At 43.3% G+C, this 16,489-nt stretch overlaps 1 protein-coding gene across 14 annotated transcripts in view; it reads left to right on the top strand.

The window, feature by feature from the left end:
• Positions 1-1,167: 1,167 nt before the first annotated feature.
• LOC139378533 (protein phosphatase 1 regulatory subunit 12A-like) overlaps positions 1,168-16,489 on the top strand; it is a 62,957-nt gene continuing 47,635 nt past the window's right edge. For 6 of the 14 annotated variants that reach the window (XM_071120799.1, XM_071120803.1, XM_071120795.1 and 3 more), the window contains exon 1: positions 1,168-1,479. In XM_071120799.1, the coding sequence (XP_070976900.1) occupies positions 1,243-1,479 (237 nt within the window). In that variant the 5' untranslated portion in view covers positions 1,168-1,242. The remainder of the gene's footprint in view (positions 1,480-16,489) is intronic. The other 8 variants (XM_071120791.1, XM_071120790.1, XM_071120789.1 and 5 more) reach the window with 4 other exon arrangements.

Raw genomic sequence — 16,489 nt, 5'->3', positions numbered from 1 at the left:
ATCCAATTTGAGGCCAAGGAGGAAGTCATTAGTTTCCTTTAGATAAGTTGTTGTTGCACACTGGTCACTAAACATTTTCCTATTGACCCAAAGTGCTTCAAAGTACTCATGGAAAAATAATTATACTTGTCTCTCTCATATCTAATTTAATTATCTCCATGGACTGGCCAGCTAATGTTTCATGGACAATAGTATCCCTCTCCATAATGGCTCCTCTGAAAGAGTGGCACAGCTGACACAGATGGGCACAAACAAAGTAAACATACTAATATCCTGCTACTACTGTGATATTTAAGTAGAAAATAGAGACATATTTGTTCAACCAGTGGTAGTTTTGGAAACAAGCTTTTGAAAATTGAAAGTCTGATTAAGTGACCATGGTCACATTTCATTTGAAGGCCCAGTTGAAAATAATTTGGGATGTAATTTGATCTGGCACTTTAATCACTGGTGATGTGATTTTGAGTTTTTAATGGGCCTCACGAATAACTCTAAATATAAAACAATGTAATAGCACCTCATCCTTGATTAATAAAAGGCTCCGGAAATCATTTCGATGAGACATGCATTTAACTGGCCTGTGTTGTACAGTATGTGGCCTGCCTGTCGGCTGATATTGCCTCTGCAACATCGATTTCAAGTTCTGCTTTTGGGGATTGTGTCCTTTTACACCATTTTACCACTGTTGATAAAACATAAACCCCCTTGCTATTTCTATTGCCAATGTCCTTTAATTTTTATTGTCTTCCTCTGGTAATTTCATATGGACAGGGATGATGTTCTTTGAATGTTATTAATTAACAGTTGAAAAAAAGAATGAAAGAGCTATGTTTATCAATTGCCTATCTCTGGTCTAAGAAGTAAAATACATATTTTCTCAACTGTTTCGACTTAGTTTGACCAGTCATCATAAAAACCCTTGAAAAAAAGCTGGAAGCAATCCTGATAGAACTCACAATTAATAAAATCGACATTATGCTGGTCTCATTGCTCTTATTTATCATAATAAATGATAACACTCTAACTCTGTCAAGGAATGTAAAACCTAATGTTCCTTTCATCTGCTGATGATGACGTTATACTGCAGATCCTGAGGTGACGTTGCTTTGTCTCGCGAGCTTATGGAAAACAATCCAGACGCTCTCTCAGGCCCCCCTTCCCACGCCCAGTGCGCTGTGGGATAGTGGCACTATAAAGTATATCCTCTCTCGGAGAAAGATAAGAAGCCCGAGACGGGAGGGGATGAAGATGGCGGACGCCAAGCAAAAAAGGAACGAACAGTTGAAACGGTGGTTAGGGTCGGAGACAGACATCGAGCCTCCTATTCTGAAAAAGAAGAAGACGAAGGTGAAGTTCGACGATGGCGCCGTGTTTTTGGCTGCCTGCTCAAGCGGCGATACCGAGGAGGTGCTCCGAATGATTGACCGGGGTGCTGACATCAACTACGCTAATGTAGACGGTCTGACTGCCCTCCACCAGGTTTGTCTTTTACAGCTATAAGCCGAGACACTTCCCATACAAGAGCACGACAACCATATGTCTTGCCAAAGATCGTAGCTAACGTTACCTCCTGCCACAGTAATGGAGAATGGAGTAATTCCTGCTGTAGCTCAGTCTGTTTACCTAGCACGCCCGTCTTTTTTTAGACGAGACATGGCCATTTCATTTGTTGGGCTGTTGATTGAATTGGATCAGAAGCGAAGGGGTGGTTAAACTCAAAATACCTGATTGGTAGCTATCCCGTTTGAGCTAGCTAGGTATGTTAATAGTATTCGTAGGTTAGGTAATGTTGAACATATGGATAGTTAGCTATTTATCTTATTATGTTTATCAGCAACTGATTCAAACATCCAATAGTCGGGAAGAATGCCGTTGACTGGCTTGCTAACATCTAACCAGCCACTTGGGTGGTGCTGTTAGCATAGCTAGTTAACGTCAGCCAGTTACACTGTAGCTAGCTAGGCAAACCATTCTTGGAACTGATATGTCGCCCTGCTCTGGCTAACCTGTGTAAGCTATGAAAGATAGCTTAACTCAATATTGTTGGTTTGTTGTTTAACAAATACTCAATTATTACAGTCGTTGGCGAAGTTAACTGCTGCCAATTGTGCTTTATATTGAACTTAATAGGAAGTACAGAAAATTTACTTGTTTGTTAGCTGATGGCTAGCTAGCTTGCTACAAGTTGGTTAGCTAACCAGTGCAAATGGTGGAAAGAACGTTTAGCTGTCCAGTGGCACTGCTCGTTACTAAGCATAAGCTTGACTGCAGTCGGTCGGCAGTAAAGCTCCATTCAAATTAAATGAATCAGATGTCAGCTTGGATCACGTCGAAGCTATAACATGCAACAATATTTGACTATATGTTTAGCTACAGTAGCTATGCCGCAGTCTCTAGGCTGAAGGGCAGAACGACTGTACTGTAACTAGCTACAGTCACCATACTTATATTTTCAATAAATATTATTTGTGGTTAACAGCATATGTAACTCTTAGGCTAGCTAAATGATCGTGTTACTAGCAAACCTTAGCCTCAGGAGCCACGTCTTTTGACATTCTGTAGCTAACATCACTCTTATAATCGATTATACTATTGTAGCAGATAACGTTACAATTCATACCCACATTTTGTAATTGCAATTTGCAATTGTATTATAAGCTATCTGCATGGATTGGCAAACATCAAAACTTTTCGAAGTAGTTATGATAGCTAGGCTATTTGAAAAGTATACTAACATTCTTAGCATAACACTAAGTAAATGCTCAGAATTAGAATCATATGCTCATTTTTATAAAGGTTGTTACACTTTGAATTTGACTAGCTAGCCTATAGCTTGCCTATGTGTTCGGATTGCAATGTTGCATTACTGACGTGTTTTGCTGCACAGTAGACTGTTCTGCAGTCGGATAACAGCTGACACATTCTCTCTGGGAGGTGTGAGGTTTACATGTCAATACCTGTCGCTTTCAGCTGTGTGAAAGAAGCCAATCCTAGGTTTTTGGGCTGTTAATGTTATTATTCAACACTTTAGCTTATGTTATGGCAGGTGGAGCACCAGCCTGTTACCTTGAATACTGACAACCAAAACATTCAACCAAAACATCTAATTCAGTTAAGTTTTTTGTTCTTGAAACAGATATTGCACATAAACATTTTAAGTCATGCTATTGTTTTGTCATTGTAGCCAGAGAATAACATGTTAACTGTTCATCAAAGGTTTTCACACAGGTGTAAATGCAAAATTGAGAAGGTGTAGGCCTGCCCGTCTCACCAAATGCATTTTAGTAATGCTGGAATGAAACATTGTTTATTGAAGTCTTGCATGCTCCAACTGTCTTGCACCTTACATCTACAATAATCTCATCACCCAGATGTCCTGTTTTGCTAAGTGATGCATCACCCGCCCTTTCTTAAGTAGTGTGATGTGTGCACCTTTTATAAACTGTTATTGCCGGGCAAGGCTATATCCCTGAAGGCCGATCTCAGGGTGTAGAAGTGGTGCCTTGTCTCTAGAATAGATGCTGCTGTATCACTAGTAGATTTTTTTTTTTGGGGGGGGGGGGGGGGGGTGAGGAATTCACACAAATTAGTTACTTTTATCTGACATTAGATATGCACTACTAGTCAGAGACTGTGTCTTAATCAGCCTTTTCTTTAGGGTGACTGAGTTTGTCTTCCTTTCAACTGGAATTAGTCAGCCTCCTGCACTGCGCAGGCTCACTGGTTGAAAATATAGCCTTTTTTTGGGGGACCGGAGTCCACTCCAGGGACAAGCAGAGGTGAGGAAAGCATTTGCGACGCCGTGCTTGAGACCTAACCATGTCTGGAGAGACTTGGAGCAGCTTTGTTTGTGTTCCAGCATGTGATCCCTGGCTTCAAGGGTCTTGGAAAAGAGTTGAAGGCGATATAGGGATTGGCGTTTAGCTTGCTAATCCTAGGATTTCAGGAAGGTCTGGCTGATGTTGGTTTGCTCAAACCAACAGATTTTGTTTAGGGATGTGCACGGTTATTTGAATATCTGACCGGACGTTAGTATCGGACGTTCAGCATCCATAAATGTATAGGCCTATTTTAACACTGAAAGCATTTTCTAAATTTAAAATATCCATGTTACATGCAAGAATATACCATGACATTTCAAATTATAGATTTAATAAAAACAAACCTTTCATTGTAGTTTTTGACGTTCTCCCCATAAAAACCACTGGTAGCATTGCCCAATCAACGTGGCTCAATGGATAGTGAGCGCAGAATGTGGCCTCAATTAGCCCAGCTAGCTATAGTTGGCTAGCTTAGCTTCTCTAGGCTACTCCAGTCAAGATTGGCACTGTTATATGTGATGATAAATAACATTGTGGCTTCTACAATCTATGTAGTCTTGGCTGTAGACAAGTAGTGTCACTATCTGCCTTAGTCTGCTCATTACAATCTCACCGGCACCTCCACAGCTCCCTCATGCAGCAGTGCTCAAGTTAAAAACGTAACTACAAAAAAAGACATGCGCTTCAGATTTCCGGATATCTGACAAATCAAATTTTATTGGACACATGCACTGACTACAACTTTCCCAACAACGCAGAGTAAAAAAAAAAAAAAAAAGTATAAACATATTTGCTGTTAAAAATATCTTGATACTATTTGAATAGTGACCTTTTTGCTAACCCCCATCTAATGTGGCCCAGTCTGGGTTGCCACGTTAATTGTCCCTGATGGCTTTGCTAACCATTATCCATGTTGGGAATCTCTGCCTTCAAGGAGTAGGGCCAGTTGGCTTAGAGAATCAAAGTTGTCAGAATGAATGGTTAATGACTCTCCCAAAGTGGGATGGACTCCCCTCCTATTAGCAGGAGGACAGTAGTGGTAATGCACCCTAGTCCTGGTCTTGAATGGAACTAAACCAAACAGTCTAGTAAGTATTAGTAGTCACCTGCCTGGGGTTTGACTAGCCTTTTTATTTATAGAGTCAAACATGGTGCCACGATTCACCACTACTGTAATAATTGGCTTGTGGTAGTGAGACTACGGTGGCTTTAACATGACTCTAATGCTGCTACCACGCAGGTACCTGAGTGACCATTGACCAGCCAGGCCGTGTAGGCTAATTGACATGGTAGAGTGGCAAGTCTCCTTTCAGTTGCAGCTGAAGATCTGTTATTTTATCTGCAACAATTGTTTATGGGGGTTGTCGGGTGCTGATGACATGCCCTGAACCATTCCCTTCCTGGTGGCAAGGCAGTGACCTCTAGCTTTGGTTGTAACAATGCTCTGTTTTTACGCGGAGGGTCACTCACTCCTCCTTGGGTGCAGTGACTGCACTGCACTCCTGCCCTCCTGCCACTTCTGAGTGCCAGGATATAAATACCCCCTGCACCAGTTCCTCTCAGTATAGCTTGGTTTGAGGAGATTATTCTAAGTTTGGGTGAGTCATTGCCACACTGGACTGCTTAGCTTTTTACTGGCGGCTTGGCATGCATTGGAGTTCATGTGGACCGTCTGACTTGAAAGGGTTTGTCTATGTGAAACAGAAATCACCTACGAGTCACTGAACAATGGCATCTGATGTTCACCTTTTGTTGTGACTGACCACCACTGTTCTTAACTATGGACCTGGAGGACATTTGTCCCAGCCTTTCTCAAAAGACTAGGCCTATTTAACTGATTTGAGATGTTGTTAATCTGAATCGGGAGTGTTAAGGCTTCCAGTTCGAAAGAGTTTGTGCATATATTATCCCAACAGTTTGGGCTGGTTGGGCACACTTGTATTTTTTTCTGGAGGCAAGTTGAAGCCGAAGTCTACACCACTTCATTGGTGATTGGTCAACAGTAGGGATTCTTCAATAAAGTCTTTGTCATTGAATGGGAGATGACTTGTTTTTTAAGGCCCATTTTTTTCCCCCCTTGAGAAATATTGAATCAAACATCTTAGATGTAAAATTGAGCAACTAAGATCACCTTGGCAAAAACAGCTATTTTATGACAGATTTCTTGAGTTATCTTAGATAAATTCTGACTTTGGCTATGGTGTCTTCCTGGACAAACGGTAATATTGCATATTTTTTTTTTTTTTTTTTAAATCAAGCGAAGGTCTGTAAGGGAGTAGTATGCGAGCACACTCGTTCAGCTACCGGAGTTTGACGAGGCACCAGCCGAACTGAAGCATGCTGACATCTTTACTGCTGGGGCACAAGCCTGCACACCCTGCAGCCCTCTAGGACCACTGAGTAAATGTGGGAGGGAAAGGCCTATAATGGTGCTACTGTAAACCAGAATTGTAACGCTTTCCACACAGTTGCTCCCCGGGGGTGAAGAGGTACAGGGAGTTGTGAATGAGGGGGCAGGACTGGAGAGAGATGTTTGTAGATATGTGCTGGATAGGTAGCATTCCGTGCCTGTCCTCCTGGCCCGTGCATTCCTCACATGACAGTCGGTGGAAACCATGGCAAAGGGAGAGCAGAGCAAGCATTCCTCAGCTGTCACCCCCCCTCACACACACACACACACAGTCTTACCCTCTTTCTGGCCTGCCAGCCTCTCCCCAGGCAATGCCAGGACCCATCTGACTGCCACCTACTGTGCCCAATCAAGGTAGGGCCTGCACAGTGAAACAACAGGCGTATTCACCCATATCTGGCCTTTCTTGAGTCATCCATATTGTCTATCATTGGTAATGTACTTAGTGTATATATATAGTCTAGCTGATACAGGTATTGTATAGAAATTACATTTTTACTGGCTCATCAAAGTAGCTTTTTGTAAGTTGTGGTGAAGGTTTTACGACATCATTGGGATAGGCTTGATAAAATGCCAACTGTTCACTTTTTAATTAAAAAAAATAAAAAACCTTAGCAACAGTTTAGTTCCACGCCCTCACTATCAGTGTGTGAACTCTAACAATGTAACCATGGCAACGTCTCATGTCAAGTGGCTTGTCTGCCGATTTGTGTACATACAGAGTTACATAACCGCTGACTGAGCAGAGTAGCCAGCAGCAGTTTAGAATCACAAGGACTGCATGAATCTTGAAATGGAACCTATGCAGACAGCAGTGCATGGGGCCCTCACTGCAGTTCCATCCAAAGCAGCACCAGTTACATTAACACATTACATAATTGTTCCAGCCTCAACCTTGAGATTCTCAGCTGTGGCAGAGGTGTTGAGATTTTTGTTGTTGCTTGAATTCAATCTCTTGATTCAATTTGGAAAATGTACTTGTTGACCTGATATATTCTGAAGGTCTGGCCTTGTAAAGTGTCGTCTTCACCCAGATCCTATTGCTGAAATATTATGTTCTGGAACATTTCTTTCACCAGTCATGTGGCACTCTGTCTTTAAAAAAAAATCTTACGGCTGTAAACTCACTTACCCTGGAGGGAAGCGGAGAGTGTTTTGGGTTACCACGGATCACCTGATCCGTAGTGAGTGTTGGTGTGTGTCAGGACCTGAAAGTGCTGCCCAATTAGGGCTAGATTACGTTGATTTGGGTTGAAACGAGCTGTGTGACTTTTGATGACGAGAGCACCATGTTCCTCTCATTACTAGGGACATTTGTCGTTGCTCACCTCGGAAGATGATCAAAGGAACACAAAACAAGACGGAATACTTTCAGTCAGTACTTTTCCCCCCAGAAGATAAACTGCATTTGTATTGTTCTTTTAGACATCATTCTCTACTTGATACCTTTTCCTGTAGATGTCACTCAAACAATGTCACTCTGAGCCGGTTTGCTCATCGAGGGTGTCTATTCCTAGCCCTTAACCAAAGTTGGAGGTGGCCTGTTTGGCAGTGGACTGGGTATGGAGGGGCAGCGTGAACATGGCACGGTTTGGTTTGTGGAGGAGGGGACTCTTAAAGTGAAATGCCCCACTTCCTTTGAAACCATTCTGTGGAATGGTCTGAAACGGCTGCCTCTGGTGTTGGGCCCTGTCAACAGACATGAAATATTTGGTCGTTTTTGGAGGGCTTTTTAAGATCCACATTTCATTGGTGGTTGAGGGGAGTTTAGCCGTTACTATGTAAAGCTCTTGAAGTACCTCTGGTAGAAAGGCATAATAGAAATCTATAAGAAAAATATTTCAACCACCCGCTTTGTATCTTAAATTTTGCCTTTCTAATTTACCTGCCCAAAGGCAGTGATTCATGCGTTTTAATAATGCACATAGCACCATGAGAATGTTCCTCAGCTATTTATAGTATGGAATTAAGGCAATCTGACTTGTGTTACTCTTTGTCTATGCGTTCAGTCTGTCTTGTAGAAAGGTTATTGGCTAATACGGTTGGATGTATTCATAACTGTAGCAGTCGATTGCTTGTCAGTTTTTATGGACACAGGTGCATTAATAAAATATTATAATTCAAGCGTTGCGGGTCACCCAACCCAATGTTGATTCAACGTTGCCTTTGAATCATCATCCTAACCGTCACGGGCCTCTAGCCTGTAACAACTGTAATATTAGAAAAGCTCACAGAACTTGCACATTCTACCTGTTTATAATTGGTAGGTCTTGCTCTGTCAGGCTGGCTCCGTCTTAAGTTTTCATTGAAGTGTTTCCGCAACCTATAATCAAGTGCAGGAAGTCGTGTCGTTGCTCTCGACTGCTTCACAACACGTCAGGTAGTCTGCTGATCATGACACGTCGGCACGGCTTCCTTATATTAGAAAGCAGACAACTTCCATGCCTGTTCAACTCCAGATTTCCGTGGGTAGTTTTTCCAATGTTTCCTCAAATAAAACATTAAAAAAAAGAAACGCATGAACACTCACATTTTCTTGATGTATTGATACCCAATTTCTTGATGCTTTAATTATGAAAGTGCTCTAGTGGTAGGAACTGTCTGAAGTATTTAAGACAAGCGTCACCGCAGGTTGAAACTGGTTCACCTGGGGTTGTAGATAGAATTCCTCAGCAGCGGTGTAAACTCGACCTTCTTTTGCCACGTATGTGCTCAGACAGACAATGACAGCCAAGAAGCCTGTGGAGGTGGACTTGACCTGTCACACACTAGCAACCGATAGGCTAGGTGCTCCGCGGATATCGGCCATGATCAAAACGAGACAATTAAAACTGGTGACTCTGCTATCAATTTCATTTTTGAAACTACAAGCTGCCATTCATCCACACCTGTGTACTACCCTCTCCCTCAAGTACATTTGATGTCACTGTGCATTCCTGTACATGCAAACAATTTCTCACGAGAGCGAGAAGCTATAGATCTCTCACTATGTTGTCAGGGCTCCTCGGGTCTCTGAGAAATAGTCCCGGCACATAGACCCGTTGACAACATCTGTGTAAGGTAAACTGGGATGCGAAGCTGGCGAGAGCTCTCTTTCTCTCCTCCCCCGCTGCCCCACATCTCCGGTCATACTTGGGCTTTAGCATAGTATTGAGCTGCTGCAAAATTTTAGTGGGATGACTTCAGCAGCTTGTCTGTTTTTATTCACCCTGTGATAGTCTCCTCTCCTCTAGTTTGGTCTTCAAACCATCCCAGGGTTCTTTGCATTCCAGCAGTCATATGCCTCACTGAGTGTGGGTTTATAAGGTGATTTTTGAACCGAAAACACCTGGAAGCTGAGGACTGTGTTCCTCTGTCTTATGCAGCAAGGAGGACAATTAAGCCCAGTCTGTTTTGTTGTCCTGGGAGGGAGAAGTTACATTCTTTCAATTCATCTTTCAATGGCCTCATCTTTCCAGCCAGTGAAATTGGTGCACCAGAAACTACTGACAGGTACAGGTGTCACATTTAAAACAGAATTCTGCGTTTTCATGCAAACAATTACGTATATGAAATGCATTGCTGCATTTTGTAAACACAGATCTAAAATGCTTATTATTGTAATTTCAGCTTGGCATCAGACTAATTTAGTGCTTCAGTTGCACTTCTCCACTCAAATGCCTGTTTATGAATTCTCATCAATCAGCAGACAGCACTCTGTGTAGATACTTTCTCTGGAAAAATGCAAGATCAACTTCAAGAAAATCATTAGGAATTGTAACTGGCTACGTTCTTTCTATGATAAACATTAGAAATATGATGGTCGTTTTTTAAATTTATCGTAAGCAACATAAAACGCAAGTGAAATTGTTTAAAATCAGGTTGGTCTCTATTTGGAAAATGCAGACATCTGAACTCGAACGCGATCCCTGAGGTAAAGCCCCGATTTCAGCCTAGGTGAAGGACCATAAGATGTAGGCCTAGGTGAAGGACCATAAGATGTAGGCCTAGACCACCCTAGAGTATGAGTGAAGGACCAACAGCCTACTAGACATGATGGGCATCACACCCCTATGTGGTTTCAAAGTGGGCTACTTGCCTTTCTTATAGTCAACCCAGTACACAACAGTCAGTACACAAGTCTTTAGCAACCTTTGTACAGGCTAACCAGTCTGCCTCTTCCCCTCAGCCTTTGAGGGATCTAGTTTTGTACTGAGCCACTACCAGCCTTGTGACTTTGCCAGTGAAACTACTGTTGTGCAGACAGGGGCCTTTTAATTATAGTCTGTGTTGTATATTTGACTGCAGAGTAGAAGCCGTGTCAGTGAATCGAGCTGGGTGTCTGTGTGTTTGGCTTGTGAGTTGATGGCTGCAGGCATTGGACATCATTCAAAACCACTGATTTATTTAGTATCTCCAGGTACAGTAATTTAGTGGTGCCATTAACACTGCTGAACAGACCAGAGTAGGAAACTATTCAGGGCAGGAATATACTAGAAGGTAAATGTACTTTTATTTTCACCCTTGTGCCTTTAAAAAAATTTAAAAAATCGGAGTGGCCATTTTGCGTCAATTTCACCATTTGTATATTTTTCACTGTTCATTTCCTAAAATTGTAGACTTGATTGACATTTTGTAGATTGTGAATATTGTCTGGTCGTTAAGTCTAATTGAGCTCCTATCCCAGATGTCAGCCTTCCAAATTAATAATTAAATGAACCAGAATTAAGCACACTGCCCTACTGTACATGTGCCTGTCTGGAGAAAGGAGGCTACAGTCGGAAGCACAGCAACGTCAATCAAGAAGTATAACCTCTTCAACCCAAATAAGTGAACTCTTTCTTTCACGCAATGAGCCGTTTAGCATACATTTACAAAGTAAGTATAACTCTTGGTGTACCAGTACTTTTGGTTCCATTTAGTGTCCTCGGACCACACTTGAGATTCATGTGAGCCTTCCAATGTAGTTGACATTTTCTGAGGCTCAGGGAGATTAGGTGTGCCGTCGGAAATCCCAACGCCCTAGTCTCCACCAGAGCTTTTGTCTCTGCTCAGGACTCCTCATGTGGATTTTCATTGGCTAATTAAAGGTGTGCCCTGCTGTCGTTGTCTGTTTTGAGAGGGCAGGAGGACTGACAGGAATGTTTATCCTCTTCCTAAATGAGGGGAATAGGATGTAGTGGGGGATGGGGGTGTTGGAGAGACTTTTCAGGCAGAGGAACAGGAAGTATTTGTTTATTTTCCTCATTTCCTCGTCGAGGCTCCACAAGTGAGCACGGCTTCATCTACTAACTCCTACTTCATCTACTAACCCCCCCCCCCCCCCCCCCCTCCCATTTCCCAGCATTCGCCCCACCATCACAAAACACACCCAGCTCCTCTCCTACTTGAAAGCCCAGTCTGCACTATATGCCCCTCTTACATTGGCGAGCCAAGACAACCCTCCTAATTGTGTAAACTGTTTCCTCATCGAGTACTGTGGCTTAGCTCTTTAAGGAAGTCACACTCTGATGCTTATTTGTGTCTTGACTTGTTTCTTCCCAAGAGTAGCCCTTTGGTAATATCAGGAACGAAAGAGATAATGTGTGAGCTAGGCCTAAGAAAGACAATATAATGTGCACGGTCCTATGTGAGACATTGAGTTGAGATCATGTGTGGCGGTGTTGACGGTGGCACTGTGCAGGGGACAACGGCTGGAGCCTTTACTCCAAAGGCTATGGAGGTGATCCATATTTTTCAACCGTAATGGCTATGGATTGTTTGAATGCCTGGCGGGCAGACACAAGCATACACACTGTCTCTTTAACCTCTGGAGTTCAGGCAGTGCTTGCCTGGAGAATGACATGAACAACAGGCCTCATCAGCATTTTCTGCTCATGGCTGTAGGTTAACCCACATAATGCACGGTATTAAGGGAGATTGTGCTACACACACACTCGTGTTACTGTGGCCGTCTGACCTCGTTGTCCCCTCATGCCCCCTCTCTCCTTGGACCACTGACAGTAACAGCTCATGGAAACAAACTTGGCTCTCAAGCAGGGCTATTGTTTTGGCTGCAGAGCATAAGCTGAAATGTATAGTTACAATCTCCCTGGACTTTTTCCCCCTCTGCTTCAATCCTGGCCTTTTCCCATGGGAATCCCAGAGCCATATATGGTCGTTCTCAGCAGCAGTGGAGGCAGAGTTCTGTGTAGCCGGGTTACGGCTCCCAACAGGGCTCATCTAGTGGAGGAACCCAGCTGGCCGCCCCGCAGCGCTTCCCCCCCCCCAACCCTTCCCCTGGCCTCTGCAGTAGCTTTGTGCTTTTAAACCCCTCACATTCGCTCACTTGCGCCCTCTTTTTCATTTACACACACACACACACACAGGCGGTAAGAAGAAATTCCTTTTGTGGAAGTGGCTGCATGCCTCTGAGCCGGTGACATAGCCCAGTAGGTGTGGCCAGAGCCTCACTCCTTGAAGCCCTGAGCCCCGGAGTATTACTTATCTGGGAAGTTCTCCACTGCTATGCTAGACTGTGGCTTGGCTGCAGCTATGCTAGGTGGCTGCGGAAAGGAAGCAAAGTTGCGAGGGAGAGAAAGGGGCCTGTGTTGGTCTCCAGGAGAACCTTTGTCTCCATACTATTGCTTTATAAGGGAATAAATGGGTATTTTCCAAAAAGAAAACGAGCTCCACTGTGGATGCCCTATCTCCTGTTAATCCTTTAATTTGCTGACTCAAAAAGCCAGCAGGCATATTTGGGTTGTACATGTGATATTTTAAAGCCAGGCCCATGGATGTTTTGCTTTTTCTGACAACTACTCAAATGTTCCTCTCTCTCGGCTCTGAAATTCAATTACCAGTTTTGTTTTCTCTAAAGGCCAGTGATGCTTATCTGAAACACATGAGCAGATGGTTGCCAAAATGATAGAATGGTGATAGTTGTTACAGAAAAAATGCAACCGTAATACTTTTTTTATGTTGTTGATATTGTGACCAATAATGCTGTCATTTAGATTTGATGAATTCATGTTTTCAAAGAGCTCCAAGTACTTGGTGGCTGTGCTGGTGCTTTGATCCCACTGGAGAGTGACTCAGGCCTCGCTCAGTCATTATGGGTTTAAACAGCTGCTCAGTGACCACACTGTTCTCCACTCATGGCACACAGTGTTTTTGTTTATGGTTGTCATCTGTTCTGAGCTGGTTCCTGTGCTAAAACAAAAGTTTCTAAAACCAGCACTGGCTGTGCCATATTTGAACACCATTACCTAGGGCCCAGTTTCCTGATCAGGAGCCCACTATATAACCTACAGCTAGGGCCCAGATATGATCCTGGTAATGTTACATTTGCTTTATAGTCATTTAGCAGATGCTCTTGTCCATAGTGACTTAAAGTAGTGCATACATTTTTGTACTGGTGACAATGTACAATGCTCTACCAACTGAGCCACACTGGTACAAGTCACGTTGTTGGAAATTACCCAGGGTCCTAGCCATGGCTACTAGTAGTTGGAATGACCTGCTGGAGGCCCGTCTGCTTGGTGGGTTTGAGACCAGGGTTTCCGTTAGCTGGGAATAGCCGGCCATTGTCCGATTTTTATCGAAAATAACTTAAAGCCGACGTTAAATACAATTTTGCCGGCCAATTGTCTGCGACGTAGTCCCACTGCAAACTAATCACTTTTAGCCTATTCATTGATGGAAATACCAGTCTATGTAAATATATTTTGACTGGTCATGCTTATCGGTCTGTAGGTTAATTTAGCATTATTTAGTGGAATTATCACATGCGTTCAGCATACAGAGCCTTTGAGTGGAAAATCTGTCAGACCAACAGCATATTTTGGGCTTTCAAGACAACTGGGAACTTAGGTCAAATCATGTCAGTGATCTTCAGGTGGGAAAGTCGGAGTGCTAGAAAGAGGCCTGAGTTTCCGAGTTGGATATCCTTTCAAAAATAATTTAACCCCCCCCCCCCCCCCACTGAAGTCGGAAGTCAGATTTCCTATTTCCCAGTTCTTTTGAATGCTTCATCAGAACGTCACACACCACTTTGCAGTGAGCTGGTGGCCATATGCATGATGAAAACCCATAGTAAATTGTTTTAAAACTGAATGTTTTAATACATATGAGGCAACTTGTAACTTGTAAAAAAATTAACCTATTAGATCTCCTCTTTCTAAATCTAACGGATACTTTCATCTGTCACATGAATCCACTCGCATGTGCAGTGCCCTTTTGACAAGTGTTTTCCAACTAATTGCAATATGGAATGAACATTCGCACAGCCTACTGAATTGTGTACATTGCTGCGCCTATAATGTAAAGAAATAAGTTAATCAACATTTTGAATCTAAACGTTCAGATCTGTTGCATCAGACTCGTGGCTTTAACATTTAATTTCTTTTATTTTTTTATGTAGTCTAGACCTACTGGTTGTGTGGATTTCTTGTTCCAGAGTAGGTTTGGAGTAGGCCATTTCTTTTAGTTGCCCATCGGAGGGCCCTGCCAGAGGAAATGGGGGGGGGGGTCCTCAAGTGTCTTCTCCTTGATGTGGAGTGCTGCTAAAGTTAGCATGGAGCGCTCTGCACAATGACCCCCAACTGTATCAGTAGGAAGTACAGTGCCTTTTAAAGTATGGAAAAAGCCCTCTGTCCTTTTTCTGAACTGTACTATGGGTGGGAGATGGGGTTTGGAAGCTGTCACAGGTTCACTATGTTGTATGACAGGTTTTTATATTGTGTGACTCCATTGTATAATAGATTGGAGAACCTGTATACACGGGCTTGGATACTTTGTGTACATGCATGATCTTTTTGGGTAAATACTCTTGGTTGACGCATAATGGCTATTCACATTTGAATCAGGTGGAAGTCTTTGACGTTCCCTTTGACTTGACTGTAAAAGTGTATCTAAAATGGATTGTGGTCATACAGCAAAGTCTTCTGACTAATGCAACATCTGGCTATATGGATGACACACGCCATTAGCAAGAAGTTGTATTTTTTTGAGGAGGAGGGGAGGGGAGGGGGGGGGGTGTGGGTTCTTCCACAGAAATGGCTACAAGGATAGCCACCCTGAAGTTTGAGTTCTCTTAATGTAGGCTGTCACCATTCTATTTGTTGAATCTATTTAAGCTAACCTAGTATGGTTAATGGTGACCTATGCTTTCAACCTGTCCATGAAAATACTCTGCGCTTCTGGAGGTGAGCAATGGTACCTTGATGAGAGGTCTAAGCAACAGAGAATGGTGTTTCTGTCCTTTGACCATAACCAGTCATGAGAACAGCGGTGGGGTGACCAAAAACTTGGAACGTCCAAAAAGAGAAGGAACCCTTCTCTCCCCCTGTTCTCAAGATTAGCTTTTGATCTTGTACTTGCGAGGTCTGCTCCGTGCGCTGCCTTGGGGGCTCTCTGAGCAACCCCAGTGTGCTTTAAATTAACTATTTTCTCTCTTTATTTATGTTTCTTACAAATGCCCGACAAGACTGAACTCTCGTCCTCTTTTGGGCTTGGTTGCTATGGCAATGGCCCAGGCTCTCTTGGGGCGGGGAGGACGTCATTGGCGCATTTTCTTGTTGTTCTCTGAGAACGGCTTTGCCCGTCTCCGCCCGCTAGCCAGGGCCCTTGAAATCCTCTATTATTTTAGCATTAGGCTGGCGCATATGGACACTTCTTTCTGCTCATAATGTTTACATATTTATCCCTGCTGCTCGTGGTGGGTTGATTTAAGTTAATCTATAGATAGTGCCCTGTAATCAGCCCCATATGGGTGCCCTAAATTGAAGAGAATGTGTGAGGCGCAAAGGGCACTGCTTCATTGCCTTGCGGTTGGAGAAAGTCTCTACTGCTGGGGGACAGTCGCTCATTGTAGCCTGAGCTTGTGAACACAAGTCAGCATGGAGGCTACTTCCAAGCGTCTCTTCCAGCAGACGAGGTTGGTTCTGTCATGTGTATCTTACACATTCTACTGGTTGGTTCCCTCTTCACTTCCAACTCTTCTCCATTTAAACCACGATTGACAAGGCTAGGACAGCTGATTTGATTTCCTGCTGTCAGCACATGGACGGCTAGCTAGCAGAACCATGATGTGGAGGCATTTGGCTGTGCTAACATTGTGGTTTACAGTGTGAACCCAGTGTTTTCTATGGGTCAGGTTTCACTGGGGTGCTTAGGCTCTGCTCTCTCACAATCTCAGACTCTACCTCCCACCCTCGGTGCTCTTTTGTGAAGTGTGCACTCATAGCTACAGTCACTTCCTGACACATGCCGGCTGACGCTCCACTGAAGGGAATGGGTA

This window comes from Oncorhynchus clarkii, chromosome 21 (assembly GCF_045791955.1).
Source record: "Oncorhynchus clarkii lewisi isolate Uvic-CL-2024 chromosome 21, UVic_Ocla_1.0, whole genome shotgun sequence".
NCBI lineage: Eukaryota > Metazoa > Chordata > Actinopteri > Salmoniformes > Salmonidae > Oncorhynchus > Oncorhynchus clarkii.
Note: the sequence above shows the minus strand (reverse complement) of the source record. Positions and strands in the feature narration are given on the sequence as shown.